Source organism: Pseudophryne corroboree, chromosome 1 (genome assembly GCF_028390025.1).
Source record: "Pseudophryne corroboree isolate aPseCor3 chromosome 1, aPseCor3.hap2, whole genome shotgun sequence".
NCBI lineage: Eukaryota > Metazoa > Chordata > Amphibia > Anura > Myobatrachidae > Pseudophryne > Pseudophryne corroboree.
The window spans coordinates 530,068,934-530,086,478 of record NC_086444.1 but is presented as its reverse complement, the minus strand read 5'-3'; the positions used below and the strand labels follow the sequence as shown (position 1 = coordinate 530,086,478).

The 17,545-nt window shown below is 42.5% G+C and overlaps 1 protein-coding gene across 38 annotated transcripts in view; it reads left to right on the top strand.

Annotated features, from left to right (window-relative positions):
• PTPRD (protein tyrosine phosphatase receptor type D) overlaps window positions 1–17,545 on the top strand; it is a 2,362,472-nt gene that overhangs the window by 2,175,943 nt on the left and 168,984 nt on the right. For 19 of the 38 annotated variants that reach the window (XM_063914014.1, XM_063914011.1, XM_063914009.1 and 16 more), the window contains 2 exons: window positions 14,270–14,296; window positions 16,907–17,024. The exons of 10 other annotated variants lie outside the window; for them this stretch is intronic. In XM_063914014.1, the coding sequence (XP_063770084.1) occupies window positions 14,270–14,296; window positions 16,907–17,024 (145 nt within the window). The remainder of the gene's footprint in view (window positions 1–14,269; window positions 14,297–16,906; window positions 17,025–17,545) is intronic. 9 more of the 38 variants (XM_063914017.1, XM_063914015.1, XM_063914019.1 and 6 more) reach the window with 1 other exon arrangement.

The following is a 17,545-nucleotide window of genomic DNA, read 5'->3' as shown; positions in this document are numbered from 1 at the left end:
ATGGTAGCTGAGCATAACTGCAGAAAGTAAGATACCAGAGACATTGTTCCTGCATACGGGATCACAGTCACAGGTTCAGGTATGCCCCAGAAACAGTTGCAACACGCACACGTCTCCCCCATTACCTCACACAAATGGTCCATTCCTGTAATTGAGTGAAAAAATCCTCACTGCGACCGCCACCGCAAGACCATCGTCGCACTTGCACGGTGGCAAACATTGCTCCACAGTGTATAAAACCACCATTGCATTCTTCTCCGAATCAGTCCCACTGGACACACTCATGTGTCTGAGTCCTCGAATCTGTGCAGCAGACTTATGTGTTTAGTCATAAACATGCATATGTGACAGGGCACCATGTATCACCACAGTCAGGTACAGTCATCATCTCAGAAAAAGGGGGGGCCTGGACTGCACACCCTATTACTAAAGATATTAAGAGGGGCTATCGTGCTGAGGCTTTTAATACTATGCTGGAGGAAGAGAGATGCAGATGCACTCTCTTAGTACTAAGAACACTGATAGTAGGAATAATTGAAATAAACCCTCACAATTAACATGGAGTATAATTGAAGTTCTTAGCTCACATTTGCACAAATATGCGGGCCCATGTACTGCGACCAGATGACTTCATCACAAGGGTCCCTAACATTCCTAATACTATCACATTATACAAATTTATCCAGGTCTTACCTTTAAATAGTGCCCTTATAATTGTGTGATCTGTAACGCAGGAACCCAGCTAATTAAAACATCTGGGAGTAAATGGGAGGGGTGCCAATACCAGAGAAAGGAAGTATTTCCTTCCAGTGTACAATATATACACAAATATAGAGGAAAAAGGGGAGGGGTCCTGAACTGCACACCCTATTACTAAAGATATAAAAAGGTGCTATTATGCTGAGGCTTCTAATACTATGCTTTTTCCTCTATATTTATGTAAACATTGTATATTAGAAGGCAAGGTTTCCTTCTTCTGGTATTGGCACTCCTCCCATTTACACTCAGGTGTTTTAATTAGCAAGGTTCCTGCATTTCAGATAACACATTGATAAGGCACTATTTAAAGGTAAGACCTGGATAAATTTATATAATGTGATAGTACTAGGAATGTTAGGGACCCTTGTGATGAAGTCACCTGGCCGCGGTACATGGGTCCGCATATTTGCGCAAATGTGTGTTAAGAACTTCAATTATACTCCATGTTAATTGTGAGGGTTTATTTCAATTATTCTTACTATCAGTGTTCTTAGTACTAGGAGTGTGCATCTGCATCTCTCTTCCTCCAGCACTGTCATCGTCTCACCAGGGATTTGCTCTATATCCCAACTGACATCAGATGTTGGTCTGGATCAGCTATTGTTATAAATACATGTTTTCAGTGTTATGAATTTGGTCAGTTATTGGACAAAAACTTTAAGCTTGAATTGCTTTATACCATACAAATGCAATGATTGTTAGAAATTGTTTGCACTAATTGGCTGAGATTAGAAAACCAATCATAAAATATGTGGACAAACAGAAGTGTAACCCTATCCACCTAGTTACTGACCCTAAGGTCTATTGGTCCCATGAAAAAATATGCTGATACTCAAGTGTGCCTAGTGTATATTGTTAAGGTATTATTCCTTTCAATATGCTATTGCTGTAGCACATTATACCGCCTACAGGTGTCACTGTTGCAAATGACTAGACCTAGAATGATTAGCAATTTTATATCACTGCAGAATAGTGCTAGTACTTCTGCTTCTGTCTATTTCACCAGTGATAAAAAGTGATATTATACTTCCTACTTTTAAATAAGGTGTCCTCACATTGCTGAGGTTTTTTTATAGCGATCATTCAGAAAGGCATAAAAAAGTAATGTTCTTGATGAAGAAATATAAACATTTTCTATGTAGTTAATGAACCAATGCAGACCAGCCAATAAAATATTGAAGCACATTTCTCAGTAATTATTTGGATATTTAATTAAAAAAGGGTCATGCACTTGAGATGAAAATCAAAGAAGCAAAGAAATATATTATAAAGCTTTGTCAAACTATAAATCATACCTTAGAAATAAACTAACGTTTACTTGTATTATTTTGCGAACATATCGCATAGGAAATATATTACTATATATTTTTATGAATTGAATATATATATTTTGATTTCATCCAGTCTTTACATAGAAAACCTAACAAGATATCACGGAAATGTTAATGCTTGTGAAGAACATCTTATATTCTGATCTTAAGTAAATGTCAAAGAAGGATACTGTATATATAAAATTAGATGAACAGAAAGTATAGAACTGTCCATAAAATTGAGGTGTATATTCTGTTAAACAATGTCCTAGATAATTTACGTGCTTAATCCTGCGCTATTCTGCTCAAACCATGAACAAACATATACCAAAGGGCTGTGCACAAGAAAAAACATGCAGAATTGGTGTACACATGCAAAGCACCACCTCCAAATGAAAATAATATACTGAGCTTTTATAAATGATGAATGAGTCACAGGTTTCTGTGAGTAGCTTCTCAGTACATGTCGAGTGTAGTACCTTTCAGGAATTTCTGAAATAAAGATAACGGTGCTTCCCTCATAGGTTGTTAACCATTACAGGGGGGATCAGCACAGAGAGTAAATGATAGTCCAGTATTTTGTATAAAATGGAGAAAGTTTTAATACAAATTGCACTTACAACAAATAAGAATAAAAATCACATATAAAACATCCTTTCGTGGTGACACTGGAACACTACAAGCATATCACCCAAATCCTGTTGATGTATTTCAGGAAGGGATTGGCAGCCACAGTTCCGGAATCTGCAGAGGCTTCTCCAGAGTGACAATGCAGGGTGAATAAGTGTCCGACCGGCAGGAGTTTGTAGACCACACTTAACGCGTTTCGGACCTCGCTGGGTCCTTCTGACGAAGGACCCAGCGAGGTCCGAAACGCGTTAAGTGTGGTCTACAAACTCCTGCCGGTCGGACACTTATTCACCCTGCATTGTCACTCTGGAGAAGCCTCTGCAGATTCCGGAACTGTGGCTGCCAATCCCTTCCTGAAATACATCAGCAGGATTTGGGTGATATGCTTGTAGTGTTCCAGTGTCACCACGAAAGGATGTTTTATATGTGATTTTTATTCTTATTTGTTGTAAGTGCAATTTGTATTAAAACTTTCTCCATTTTATACAAAATACTGCACTATCATTTACTCTCTGTGCTGATCCCCCCTGTAATGGTTAACAACCTATGAGGGAAGCACCGTTATCTTTATTTCAGAAATTCCTGAATGGTACTACACTCGACATGTACTGAGAAGCTACTCACAGAAACCTGTGACTCATTCATCATTTATAAAAGCTCAGTATATTATTTTCATTTGGAGGTGGTGCTTTGCATGTGTACACCAATTCTGCATGTTTTTTCTTGTGCACAGCCCTTTGGTATATGTTTGTTCATGGTTTGAGCAGAATAGCGCAGGATTAAGCACGTAATAAATCTTCCAGAATATTACCTAGTTGTTTGGAGTGTTGGATGAACACTCTATTTTTATGTGTATTCCTGCTGCATGATTTTGCTTGTTTTGCGCACACTTGTAACACCTAAAACATATCTTTCAATAATGTCCTAGATAATGCCTCTAATTTATCACCAAATCTTTTTGGATATGTTTATTTTTGTAGCATTTACCTCATAGATTTAGTGGTTGCTCCACAGCTCCCAGAACTTTTTTGATAATAATTCTGTTTAAGCGGTATTTATCAATGCTTGGAGATAAAATAATGAGAGATAAAGTACTAGCCAATCAGCTTCTACCTTACATTTTACAGGCTGTGAATGAATAATGACAGGAGCTGGTTGGTACATTATCTCTTACAATGTTATCTATCTCTAAGCTTTGATAACTACCCCCCTAATTCACATAGCCACACGTTGTATAATCGTAGTACAGGGTATGATCAGAGATACCGCTACATCATTTTTTTATTTTGCACAAAACTAAACATCCAGAATTTAATTTGTACTGGAACCTCGTGGGATCAAAGTAGGATTCCAACAATTTACTGGCCCTCTAACATAAAGTGGTAACAATGTTTTCTCTGACGTCCTAGTGGATGCTGGGACTCCGTAAGGACCATGGGGAATAGCGGCTCCGCAGGAGACAGGGCACAAAATAAAAGCTTAAGGATCAGGTGGTGTGCACTGGCTCCTCCCCCTATGACCCTCCTCCAAGCCTCAGTTAGATTTTTGTGCCCGGCCGAGAAGGGTGCAATCTAGGTGGCTCTTCTGAGCTGCTTAGAATAAAAGTTTAGTTTAGGTTTTTTTATTTTCAGTGAGTCCTGCTGGCAGCAGGCTCACTGCATCGTGGGACTAAGGGGAGAAGAAACGGACTCACCTGAGTGCAGAGTGGATCGGGTTTCTTAGGCTACTGGACATTAGCTCCAGAGGGACGATCACAGGTTCAGCCTGGATGGGTCACCGGAGCCGCGCCGCCGTCCCCCTTACAGAGCCAGAAGAGACGAAGAGGTCCGGTGAAATCGGCGGCAGAAGACATCCTGTCTTCAGACTAAGGTAGCGCACAGCACCGCAGCTGTGCGCCATTGCTCTCAGCACACTTCACACTCCGGTCACTGAGGGTGCAGGGCGCTGGGGGGGAGCGCCCTGAGACGCAATATAACAGTATATACCTTAGGTGGCAAAAAGAATACATCACATATAGCTCCTGGGCTATATGGATGTATTTTAACCCCTGCCATTTTTACACAAAAAAGCGGGAGATAAGGACGTCGTGAAGGGGCGGAGCCTATCTCCTCAGCACACAAGCGCCATTTTCCCTCACAGCTCCGCTGGAAGGACGGCTCCCTGACTCTCCCCTGCAGTCCTGCTTCAGAATCAGGGTAAAAAAGAGAAGGGGGGGCATTTTTGGCAGCAAATAACGATAATAACAGCAGCTATAAGGGAATAACACTTATATAAGGTTATCCCTGTATATATATATATAGCGCTGGGTGTGTGCTGGCAGACTCTCCCTCTGTCTCTCCAAAGGGCTAAGTGGGGTCCTGTCCTCTATCAGAGCATTCCCGGTGTGTGTGCTGTGTGTCGGTACGCGTGTGTCGACATGTATGAGGAGGAAAATGATGTGGAGGCGGAGCAGTTGCCTGTGTTGGTGATGTCACCCCCTAGGGAGTCGACACCTGACTGGATGATTGTATTTAAACAATTAAGTGATAATGTCAGCAATTTGCAAAAAACTGTTGACGACATGAGACAGCCGGCAAATCAATTAGTGCCTGTCCAGGCGTCTCAGACACCGTCAGGGGCGCTAAAACGCCCGTTACCTCAGTGGGTCGACACAGACCCTGACACAGATACTGAGTCTAGTGTCGACGGTGACGAGACAAATGTAATGTCCAGTAGGGCCACACGTTACATGATCACGGCAATGAAAGAGGCATTGAACCTTTCTGACACTACAAGTACCACAAAGAAGGGTATTATGTGGGGTGTGAAAAAACTACCAATAGTTTTTCCTGAGTCAGACGAAATAAATGAGGTGTGTGATAAAGCGTGGGTTTCCCCCGATAAAAAACAGCTAATTTCTAAAAAATTATTAGCATTATATCCCTTCCCGCCAGAGGTTAGGGCGCGTTGGGAAACACCTCCTAGGGTAGATAAGGCGCTCACGCGTTTATCTAAACAAGTAGCGTTACCGTCTCCTGATACGGCCACCCTCAAAGAACCAGCTGATAGAAGGCTGGAAAATATCCTAAAAAGTATATACACACATACTGGTGTTATACTGCGACCAGCAATCGCCTCAGCCTGGATGTGCAGTGCTGGAGTCGCATGGTCGGATTCCCTGACTGAGAATATTGATACCCTGGATAGGGACAATATTTTGTTAACTATAGAACATTTAAAGGATGCATTACTATATATGCGTGATGCACAGAGGGATATTTGCACCCTGGCATCAAGAGTAAGTGCTATGTCCATCTCTGCCAGAAGAGCGTTATGGACGCGACAGTGGTCAGGGGATGCGGATTCCAAACGGCACATGGAAGTATTGCCGTATAAAGGGGAGGAGTTATTTGGGGCTGGTCTATCGGACCTGGTAGCCACGGCAACGGCTGGAAAATCCACCTTTTTACCCCAGGTCACTTCACATCAGCAGAAAAAGACACCGTCTTTTCAAACTCAGTCCTTTCATTCCCATAAGTACAAGCGAGCAAAAGGCCACTCCTTTCTGCCCCGGGGCAGAGGAAGAGGAAAAAGACTGCACCATGCAGCCGCTTCCCAGGAGCAGAAGCCCTCCCCTGCTTCTGCCAAGTCTTCAGCATGACGCTGGGGCTTTACAAGCAGACTCAGATATGGTGGGGGCCCGTCTCAAGAATTTCAACGCGCAGTGGGCTCACTCGCAAGTGGATCCCTGGATTCTACAGGTAGTATCGCAGGGGTACAAACTGGAATTCGAGGCGTTTCCCCCTCGTCGGTTCCTGAAGTCTGCTTTACCAAAGTCTCCCTCCGACAGGGAGGCAGTTTTGGAAGCCATTCACAAGCTGTATTCCCAGCAGGTGATAATCAAGGTACCCCTCCTGCAACAAGGAAAGGGGTATTATTCCACGCTGTTTGTGGTACCGAAGCCGGACGGCTCGGTGAGACCAATTTTAAATCTGAAATCCTTGAACACTTACATAAAAAGGTTCAAATTCAAGATGGAGTCACTCAGAGCAGTGATAGCGAACCTGGAAGAAGGGGACTATATGGTGTCTCTGGACATCAAAGATGCTTATCTCCACGTCCCAATATACCCTTCTCACCAAGGGTACCTCAGGTTTGTAGTACAAAACTGTCATTATCAGTTTCAGACGCTGCCGTTTGGATTGTCCACGGCACCTCGGGTCTTTACCAAGGTAATGGCCGAAATGATGATTCTTCTACGAAGAAAAGGCATTTTAATTATCCCTTACTTGGACGATCTCCTGATAAGGGCAAGATCCAGGGAACAGTTAGAAGTCGGAGTAGCACTATCTCAGGTAGTGTTACGTCAGCACGGGTGGATTCTAAATATTCCAAAATCGCAGCTGATTCCAACGACACGTCTTCTGTTCCTAGGAATGATTCTGGACACAGTCCAGAAGAAGGTGTTTCTCCCGGAGGAGAAGGCCAGGGAGTTATCCGAGCTAGTCAGGAACCTCCTAAAACCAGGCCAGGTCTCAGTGCATCAGTGCACGAGGGTCCTGGGAAAAATGGTGGCTTCTTACGAAGCGATTCCATTCGGAAGATTCCATGCAAGAACGTTTCAGTGGGATCTACTGGACAAATGGTCCGGATCGCATCTACAGATGCATCAGCGGATAACCCTGTCGCCAAGGACAAGGGTGTCTCTCCTGTGGTGGCTGCAGAGTGCTCATCTACTAGAGGGCCGCAGATTTGGCATTCAGGATTGGATCCTGGTAACCACGGATGCCAGCCTGAGAGGCTGGGGAGCAGTCACACAGGGAAGGAATTTCCAGGGCTTGTGGTCAAGCATGGAAACATCTCTTCATATAAACATTCTGGAACTAAGGGCCATTTACAATGCCCTAAGTCAAGCAAAACCTCTGCTTCAGGGTCAGGCGGTGTTGATCCAATCGGACAACATCACGTCAGTCGCCCACGTAAACAGACAGGGCGGCACGAGAAGCAGGAGGGCAATGGCAGAAGCTGCAAGGATTCTTCGCTGGGCGGAAAATCATGTGATAGCACTGTCAGCAGTGTTCATTCCGGGAGTGGACAACTGGGAAGCAGACTTCCTCAGCAGACACGACCTTCACCCGGGAGTATGGGGACTTCACCCAGAAGTCTTCCACCTGATTGTAAACCGTTGGGAAAAACCAAAGGTGGACATGATGGCGTCACGTCTAAACAAAAAACTGGACAGATATTGCGCCAGGTCAAGGGACCCTCAGGCAATAGCAGTGGACGCTCTGGTAACGCCGTGGGTGTACCAGTCAGTGTATGTGTTCCCTCCTCTGCCTCTCATACCAAAAGTACTGAGAATCATAAGAAGGAGAGGAGTAAGAACTATACTCGTGGTTCCGGATTGGCCAAGAAGGACTTGGTACCCGGAACTTCAAGAGATGCTCACGGACGAACCGTGGCCTCTACCTCTAAGAAAGGACCTGCTACTGCAGGGGCCTTGTCTGTTCCAAGACTTACCGCGGCTGCGTTTGACGGCATGGCGGTTGAACGCCGGATCCTGAGGGAAAAAGGCATTCCAGAAGAAGTCATCCCTACTCTGGTCAAAGCCAGGAAGGACGTAACCGCAAAACACTATCACCGCATTTGGCGTAAATATGTGGAGTGGTGTGAGGCCAAGAAGGCCCCTACAGAGGAATTTCAACTGGGTCGTTTCCTTCATTTCCTGCAAACAGGACTGTCTATGGGCCTAAAATTAGGGTCCATTAAGGTTCAAATTTCGGCCCTGTCGATTTTCTTCCAGAAAGAACTGGCTTCAGTACCTGAAGTTCAGACATTTGTAAAAGGGGTGCTGCACATACAGCCTCCTTTTGTGCCTCCAGTGGCACCTTGGGATCTCAATGTGGTGTTGAGTTTTCTAAAGTCACATTGGTTTGAACCACTTTCCACTGTGGACTTAAAATATCTCACATGGAAGGTGTCGATGCTGTTAGCCTTGGCTTCAGCCAGGCGTGTGTCAGAATTGGCGGCTTTATCATATAAAAGCCCTTACTTAATTTTTCATTCTGACAGGGCGGAATTGAGGACTCGTCCTCAATTTCTACCTAAGGTGGTTTCTGCATTTCACATGAACCAACCTATTGTGGTACCTGCGGCTACCAGGGACTTAGAGGACTCTAAGTTGCTTGACGTTGTCAGGGCCTTGAAAATATATGTTTCCAGGACGGCTGGAGTCAGAAAATCTGACTCGCTGTTTATCCTGTATGCACCCAACAAGCTGGGTGCTCCTGCTTCTAAGCAGACGATTGCTCGTTGGATTTGTAGTACAATTCAGCTTGCACATTCTGTGGCAGGATTGCCACAGCCAAAATCAGTAAAAGCCCATTCCACAAGGAAAGTGGGCTCATCTTGGGCGGCTGCCCGAGGGGTCTCGGCTTTACAACTTTGCCGAGCAGCTACTTGGTCAGGGGCAAACACGTTTGCTAAATTCTACAAATTTGATACCCTGGCTGAGGAGGACCTGGAGTTCTCTCATTCGGTGCTGCAGAGTCATCCGCACTCTCCCGCCCGTTTGGGAGCTTTGGTATAATCCCCATGGTCCTTACGGAGTCCCAGCATCCACTAGGACGTCAGAGAAAATAAGATTTTACTTACCGATAAATCTATTTCTCGTAGTCCGTAGTGGATGCTGGGCGCCCATCCCAAGTGCGGATTGTCTGCAATACTTGTATATAGTTATTGTTACAAAAATTCGGGTTATTATTGTTGTGAGCCATCTTTTCAGAGGCTCCTTTGCGTTTATCATACTGTTAACTGGGTTCAGATCACAAGTTGTACGGTGTGATTGGTGTGGCTGGTATGAGTCTTACCCGGGATTCAATATCCTTCCTTATTATGTACGCTCGTCCGGGCACAGTATCCTAACTGAGGCTTGGAGGAGGGTCATAGGGGGAGGAGCCAGTGCACACCACCTGATCCTTAAGCTTTTATTTTGTGCCCTGTCTCCTGCGGAGCCGCTGTTCCCCATGGTCCTTACGGAGTCCCAGCATCCACTACGGACTACGAGAAATAGATTTATCGGTAAGTAAAATCTTATTTTCTTCAAAACATGGTGGTGGCGGAATGATTCTGCAGACCAATAAGAACAGAGAATATGCAGATTACTGTTGCTCTAGGGACTCACACCCCTCTAGGCACCCCATACAGAACTCTTCAGTATACAATTACCAGAGTCCCACTTAGTCATGGAGAATAACAGAAAGATACATGCAGAGACTTCCCAGGACAGGTTAGCAGCATCTAGAAGGATAACATATTTGAGAAGCATCTTGAAGGAAATTAGGGGGCTATTCATAAAGAAGTGAAAAGAGTGGAGAAGTGGACCAGTGGAGAAGTTGCCCATGGCAACCAATTAGCTTTTAAGTAACAGTTATCAAGTGCTTAGTATAAAATTATACGTAGCAGCTGGTTGGTTGCCATGGGCAACTTATGGCTCACTTCTCCACTATTTTCACTGCTTCGTTTAGGAGAGTGAAAATTGAATTACTAGGGAGTGGAATGCATGGAAATGTACTACAGAGGGGGTGGGAGATTGTTTTCAAAATAATCAGATATACAGTAGCATGACACATGAAGTGTAGTGAAAACACTCAGTAATGGACAACTAAGCCTAAGGTATTCTTATGTAAAAGATATATGTATGTACATATTCCATACCATTACAGAACATGAGGTGTTTAGCTGTGCACCCAAGTGATGTAATTGAGCCTCATTTATGAAGCACATTGCATTACAATTAGTTGTGCACTAGTGGCCCCATTTTTACTACAAACCTGAAGTGTACCTAAGTTTGCAGGCGTCCGGTATGTCATTTCGGCAGTCAGGATACCGGTGGTCAGGAGACCGATGCCGGAATCCGAAAGCCAGAATTCAGGCAGCGAACACAGTGAGTCCCCTTGCAGCCTCACAGTGCTCACCACGCTTCGGGCATGGCGGTGAGTTATATTCCCTCTCAGGTTCTGCCGTTGACCACCACCCTAGTGGTAACTAGTGGCTTTGCTCGAGATTCCGTCCGACACGATTTTGACGGCTGTCGGGATACTGGCGTCGGTCTCCTGACTGCCAGGTTTCAGACAGCCGGTAATGTAACTGCATCCCGTTTGCAGTGAGGTGGAGAAATCTGAAGAATTAATTTATTAAATTAAACCTAAAATGCTGCTTAGTTTAGCTTCATTTATTGTATCAATTAATCATGTTCAGAGATTTGTGTATCTGAAGCAATTTTTTTTTTCATATTGCGCAAAATGAAACAATGGTCTATTCCACCAAAGTGCAATAGGAAAGTGCAATGTAGGTCATATTAAAAGTATGGGATCAAGAGAATTGTATATGTACCCTTCCACAAACAAACTATTCCCTCTCCACCATGCTTTCTTTAATAATATCACTGCACAAAAATTAACTCTTTTTTTATAACTACTCTGCAATAGCATCGCCGCTGTGCGATGCTTTTGCATTTCTGCGGGGGAGGGGGGCTACACTGACATGCGGGGCAGACTAGCCCTGTCCTGGGTGTCCCCCCGCATGTCTGAATGCCTGATCGTAGCTGTGCTAAATTTAGCACGGCTACGATCAACTCGGAATGACCCCCAATGTGTCAATACTTGGAGAGCTGATTGTCAGTTGGTCAAGACTTCGGTAACTACGGTGGAAACTGGGGGATTTTCAGTGGTTATGCTAGCTGAGGGGAGTGTTTTTGTTTTAGTTAAAAAACGAAAAACACAAATAAAGAAAATTAAATTCATTTTTCATTTTCAGTATTTGAAAATATTTAAAATTTGACTTTGCCTCCTAGCAATTGATGCTCATATCTATACATCAGCGAAGTGTAATATTTATTATTCCATCCAATATTTTGTTTTTATTGAAACGTGTCACAATTTATGTGTCACGTGTCACAATTTATAAAACATTGTACATTTTTAAATTGTGTTCAAGCTGTAATAATGACATTTAGGCCATATCAACCAAGAGTATTGTTTGAAGGGCACATAAAGTTTATACAAAGTTCAGGAACAAATTTGTGGACTAAAATACTATCCACTTGTGCATTCCCATGCAAATTGGTTCACCCCAAAAAATGACTACTTTCACTGCATGTAGGTAAGAGGAGCGCTCTATGTGCAGGATGATAGTTTTCAAGTTAATTATGTGGTACGATCTGTTGTCACAGAAACAGTTATTACAGTGTACAGTAGTTATAAATGAAATCTTAGGGGGGAATTCAAATGTTTGAAAAGTCGGTTAGGTGTCTATTTTTTCCTGTCTATTAAATGGGAAAAAACACCAAACGACTTTTCAAACATTTGAATTCCCCCCTTATGGTCTTACAAAGTTGTCATCTTCTAGTCGTGAGATGTGTACAGACGGTGAGATAAATCTGTAAGATTTTGACTATATAGTCAAAATCTTAAGGAAACTTAGTGCACATCTCAAGGTGTTAGGCAGCTTGCTATACCGATTCGATCCCAATGCACACTTCCATGGGGTCGTATCACAAGGCAAGATAGGCTGTGCAGGCAAGTCAATCTTGACTATCTAGTGTACTATCTAGTACAGTGATGGCTAACCTTGACACTCCAGCTGTTGTTGAACTACACATCCCAGCATGCCCTGCATCAGTTTTAGTATGGCCAAATAACAAAACTGTAGCAGGGCATTCTGGGATATGTAGTTCAACAACAGCTGGCGTGTCTAGGTTAGCCATCACTGATCTAGTACAAAGTATAGTCAAAATTGGCACTTAGTCAAAATCGTACATAGACAAAATCTCAAGCACAGATAGTAAAAATCTGTACTATCTGTACTATCTGTGCTTCTGGGCTCTGGGGCAGTTCAAGGGAAATCGCATAGTCAAAATCGGGCATAGCAAGGATCTCACCGTGTGTACAGACCTTTAGTTCTCTTGAATACTCTTTTACAAGCAGCCACCTCTTTTTAATATAATTAGTTGTAACACACATTTCTACATATATTTTCAAAACACAAATTACAGGTTCATGCAGTTATAATTGCTAATAAATGTCACTTGCAATTGTTTTAAACAGTCTGTTTGACTACTGCAACCTCCTTCTATCTGGCATCCGCTCCAGCCATCTGTCCTGCATTAATTCATCCTAAATGCTGTGACAAGAGTGATCTTCTTCACTCGCTGCTCCACATTCACCATGCCACTCTGCAAAGCCCTGTATGGATCCCCACAGCTTCCAGAATCCAGTTCAGATTACAAATCCTCAGTTATAAATTGCTCAAAAACCCTTCACACATTGCAAACCTCATCCAAAATCTCCCTCATGCCTCCTTAGATGTGCATCTGACCTGCACTTTATATCCTCCCTGATAACCATCTCTCGGTCCAGCTTTTAAGTCTTCTCTGGTACCACTATCCACTTGATCATTCTCCGTTGCCTAGGCACACCTCTTTATTAGAGCCTACCATACTCCAACCTATAGCATTCACATTGGTATACCCTCATTACATCATCTTAGCTCAGAATTCCTTCCCCCACATTCTCAGCTCTCTTATGAGCATATTCCTTTCTGCCCTTTTTTATGCTCCTGCTTTATGTTCTGTTTTCTCCACTTGCTGCAGTGCACTGAACCACCTTACAAATCAACAACAGTAATATTTATAATAATAATATTGCAAGTTTGAGGACACAATGATCAGTCAGAGCTGGTTTTGGCAATCAAATGTTTAAAAAATAGCCAAATAGAATAATAATTGCATTCAAACAATCTAACATGTTGCTTTATAAAATAATCCTATGAGAATGTAATAAGTGTGTTAAAGCTACATTACCATAGATTTTGCAGCAGAGCTGTTATACCCTAGGGGTCTGTTCTGTGAAGCCATGTTTCCCCAAGCTCTGTGGTTAGTTTCATACCCAGGGTCAGACTAGCAGGGGTACAGTTAAAATTATTTGTGGGTCCCACTACCCGAGGGCCCATCTCTTCCTCTAGGGGTCAGACTGTCCATTCAAAATATACATTGTTATTTAGAGGGTCAGATACTTGGCGGAGCAGTACCTCTGTTTGGGTGTTTGGTTCGCTTCTATAGAAAGTACACTAATATTCTCTACATATATTTCTAAAGGGGGGTCCAGACCATACACTCTCAAATGGTTAGTCATGCCTATGGGCCCCCACCATTGCATTCCCCTGGTTGGTCTTTCATGCCCAGTCCAACACTGCTCACAGCCAAGGCTCAACACCAGTGCCATGATACATTTTGTAGACTGTGTGAGCAGGAGGACCAATGAGAAGTCGTATCACATAACTGTACATTGCAGTTTCTTATTGGTTCTCTTGAATAAACCCCAGAAGGAATTTTAAAGGGGTTAACAAAATATTCACCATTTTAGCTGGTAATGTGGTTTTAACATCTCTTTTATAATTTATATGGGGGTCAATTATTTAACCCCCTTATTGCTAGGATGGGAACTTAAAGGGGTTATAAAACCCCTAAATGCACAAATGGTTCTTCATACATTTTTTTATCTTTCTTTTCCAACTTCTTTACTCTTAAACAGTGGGAATATGATGATACTGCTGAACATGTGAGTAATGTGGACTTGCTGGTTTTAAAGTGTTCTTAGCGTGCCGTGTGTTTTATTTGCACAAATGCATGCACTAACATTCCACATTGGTTTTGTGTTTGACTTTTTCCATTTGGCATGAAGTTTACCATTGTAAAAATAGTTACGAAAAAAATGTTCAACTGCAATCTAGCATACGGTACATGATATTATAGAATGGCTGCTGATTGAATGGCTGCTACTAATGTTGCTTTGGTTGTGCTGCAACTCTGATATTTAGAATACGGATTGGCCTGGCTTTTAGAAGTCAAACTTTAGCAGATAATTTGCGACAATATTAAATGATTATAGTATTTTAAAATGCACAATTCTAAAGCTTCATTTTGTTTTATTTTGGCATCCCGTCTGATGCATGACTTTACTTGCTGCGGTTTGTCACACCAAATATTTGCATCTGTTATGAAGCAATAGCAACATTTTTGCAATGAAACACTGGAAGAACAGTAAAGTTGGGTACACACACTAGACAAGTTTTTGAACAATGTGGAAGATAACAACACATCATTGCGACAATCGTTCAGTCTGTACGCACAATATCGTTAACAATGCGCACTCCCGCGGGTCATTAATGATATCAGCTATCGTCCGAACATGCAAGTCAATCTGACGATATCATCAGAAACTGCATGTTCGGGGATGTGGCAGGATGACGTCACTGAACCATATCATTAGCAATATCATTCAGTGTGTATACACTGTCTCATTTGTCCAGGAGTTAAAGGTCAAACACTGATGATATCGCTTGTGGAGCATATTGTCTAGTGTGTACCCAGCTTGATAAAAATATCTCTCACACACACCAGCTGAGACCCAAAATCTATTTATTAGATAATAAATGTGATCACTGGTACAAATCTGTTTTATTTAAAAAGCAAAAACGAAGTTATTTGTGCCCATATCATATGAGTATAAATAAAATCACATGACACTGACATCACGAGTAAGAGTAACACAATAGCACAGTATAAAATATAAACTTAAAGCTTAGGAAACAAGTGTCTTTCCAGCTATTAGTGAAGTACAGTACTATAGCTCTTTTGTTGTTCAGCAAGAACTGTTCAGCTACCATTTGCCTAAATTGGAAGTCACTGGGTTCAACTCAGTTTAATGCGATATGAAGAGCGCTGGGAATGAAATCCCAGAGTTGTTCAATTGAGCGCGCTGTTATCCCTGACCAGAGAATTTCTTCTCGCACCCCTCCTGAAGTGCAAGCAGAAATCCAACTAAACTTGTGCCGCAATGCTGTTTTCTGCCTTTAGCACAGTGCAGACAGCATAGTGGCAGGCACTTAAGTCGGAGAATGCCCGTACTCGCGACTGAAGACCTGGTGTGTGAGAACTGGCATTCTCCGACATAACAGCGCAGTCAATTGAACAGCACCAAGTCCTCCTTCCCGGCGCTTTTCATATCGCGATTAACTGGATCGGGCCCATTGAGGCTGATTCTGATTTGGGAGCAAAGTAAAAAATGTAGGTAACTTTGCATGTGAATGAACCATGGGTCTCAGTCATGGCCCGAACCATGGACCCACTGGTTTATGTACTAATCAGATGAATGCATGCGTAATTGCTTGCAGTCCCCTTAGCTACAGCATTATTGACATGCTGTCGCATTTAGGGTGTGGCAAAGGGTGTGCTGAGCCCAGGGTTCCGTCGCCGGACGCAGTCTACCTGGACCCAGAAGAGGAGTTCCAATGTCCAGTATGAGTAAGATTTTGCTTACGGAGATAGTCGGGGGTTGCGGCCATTGCCACCAATGGTCGCTCTGGTGATCTGAACTTTTCTACAGATGCCTCCTGCTGCATTAGCATATTAGTTGTATGGTATTGCACAGTCACTTCTCTATGACTGTGCAGAACCTTACATATTGGAATCAGTAATACAGTACACAAAATGTTATTTCTTTTTTGCTGGGTAAATATTGGTTGTTTTGCATGTTGTCCAAAAATGCAGGACAGCTTTATTTTTACACTGCAAGTTAGATTTGAACTGGTACTTGCCCCTTCCACATCTGACTCTGGACATGTTACATCTGCCCCACCTGCAGTGCAGCATGGTTTTGCCGAGGTGCATAGTTACTTGCTTTTCTTTACTCCCAACTCAGAATTAGCCCCATTGTCCACCGTTTCTTATAAATTAAAAGCCAAGTGGACTTTTGAAAACGCCTAATAAAAAAATAAATTATGAAATACACACACTATAGATTGTTTCATGTCCTAGGTTTCATATACTCGATTTAAACGGACTTGAATGTTCAACATTATAGAAAATCCTGATGTTGTAGAAGTGCTAAGACATAAAGGGGGAGATTCAAATGTTTGAAAAGTCAGTTGGGAGTCTGTTTTTTCCTATCTAATAGACCAGAAAAAACAGACACCCAACCGACTTTTCAAACATTTGAATCTCCCCCAAAATATACACTAATACGAGTTAAGGTAGTTGCTTTGTTTTTGCTTGTCATGCAGGAATATTTAGATATCAGGAAAGGGCAAACAATGACCAGGAATGTATTAACAAATGAAAGTAACACCAGATTAATGAGACTGTTAACTTTCTCTGTACTTCATTTTAGGAAATGATCATCACTGGACTGCTGCCTGAAACAGCTTATGCAATCACTGTGACAGCGTATACCACAAAAGGAGATGGTGCTCGTAGCAAGCCTAAAGTTGTATCTACACCTGGTGCAGGTGACGATCTTAGTACTTAATCCTTCTCACACACAGCTGTCACATATAGGCGTTCTCCATCTATCATAAAGTACACACATTTGTCAATTTGTTCTACAGTATGTACTGTACTTGTGTCTCATTGTACTTGAAATTAACCCAATTTGTTAAGAAAATGGCTATGTCCCAAAGAAAGTGAACTCATGCTTTTATACTGCATGGATTTTTATTTCATTGCACCATTATGAAAAGAGCACTTGGTGCCAGAGAGACTTACTCATGAAATTGCAAAAAAAAGGAGTGTCAGGTATACACATTAATTCTCCAGCTGCAAATATTCCAGCAATGGAACTGAGTTTCTGCAGATCACTCATCCACATGCCTCTTTATCCTACTCATACAGAGAGGAAGTAGTAGGGGGAAAGGAAACCTGTACTGACATGTCTCATACTTAATTGTGCCTAGGAAATTATTTATAGTATTGTACTGTATCAAACAAGTCACATTTTATATGTTTCATACATTTTACATCATTGAGGCAA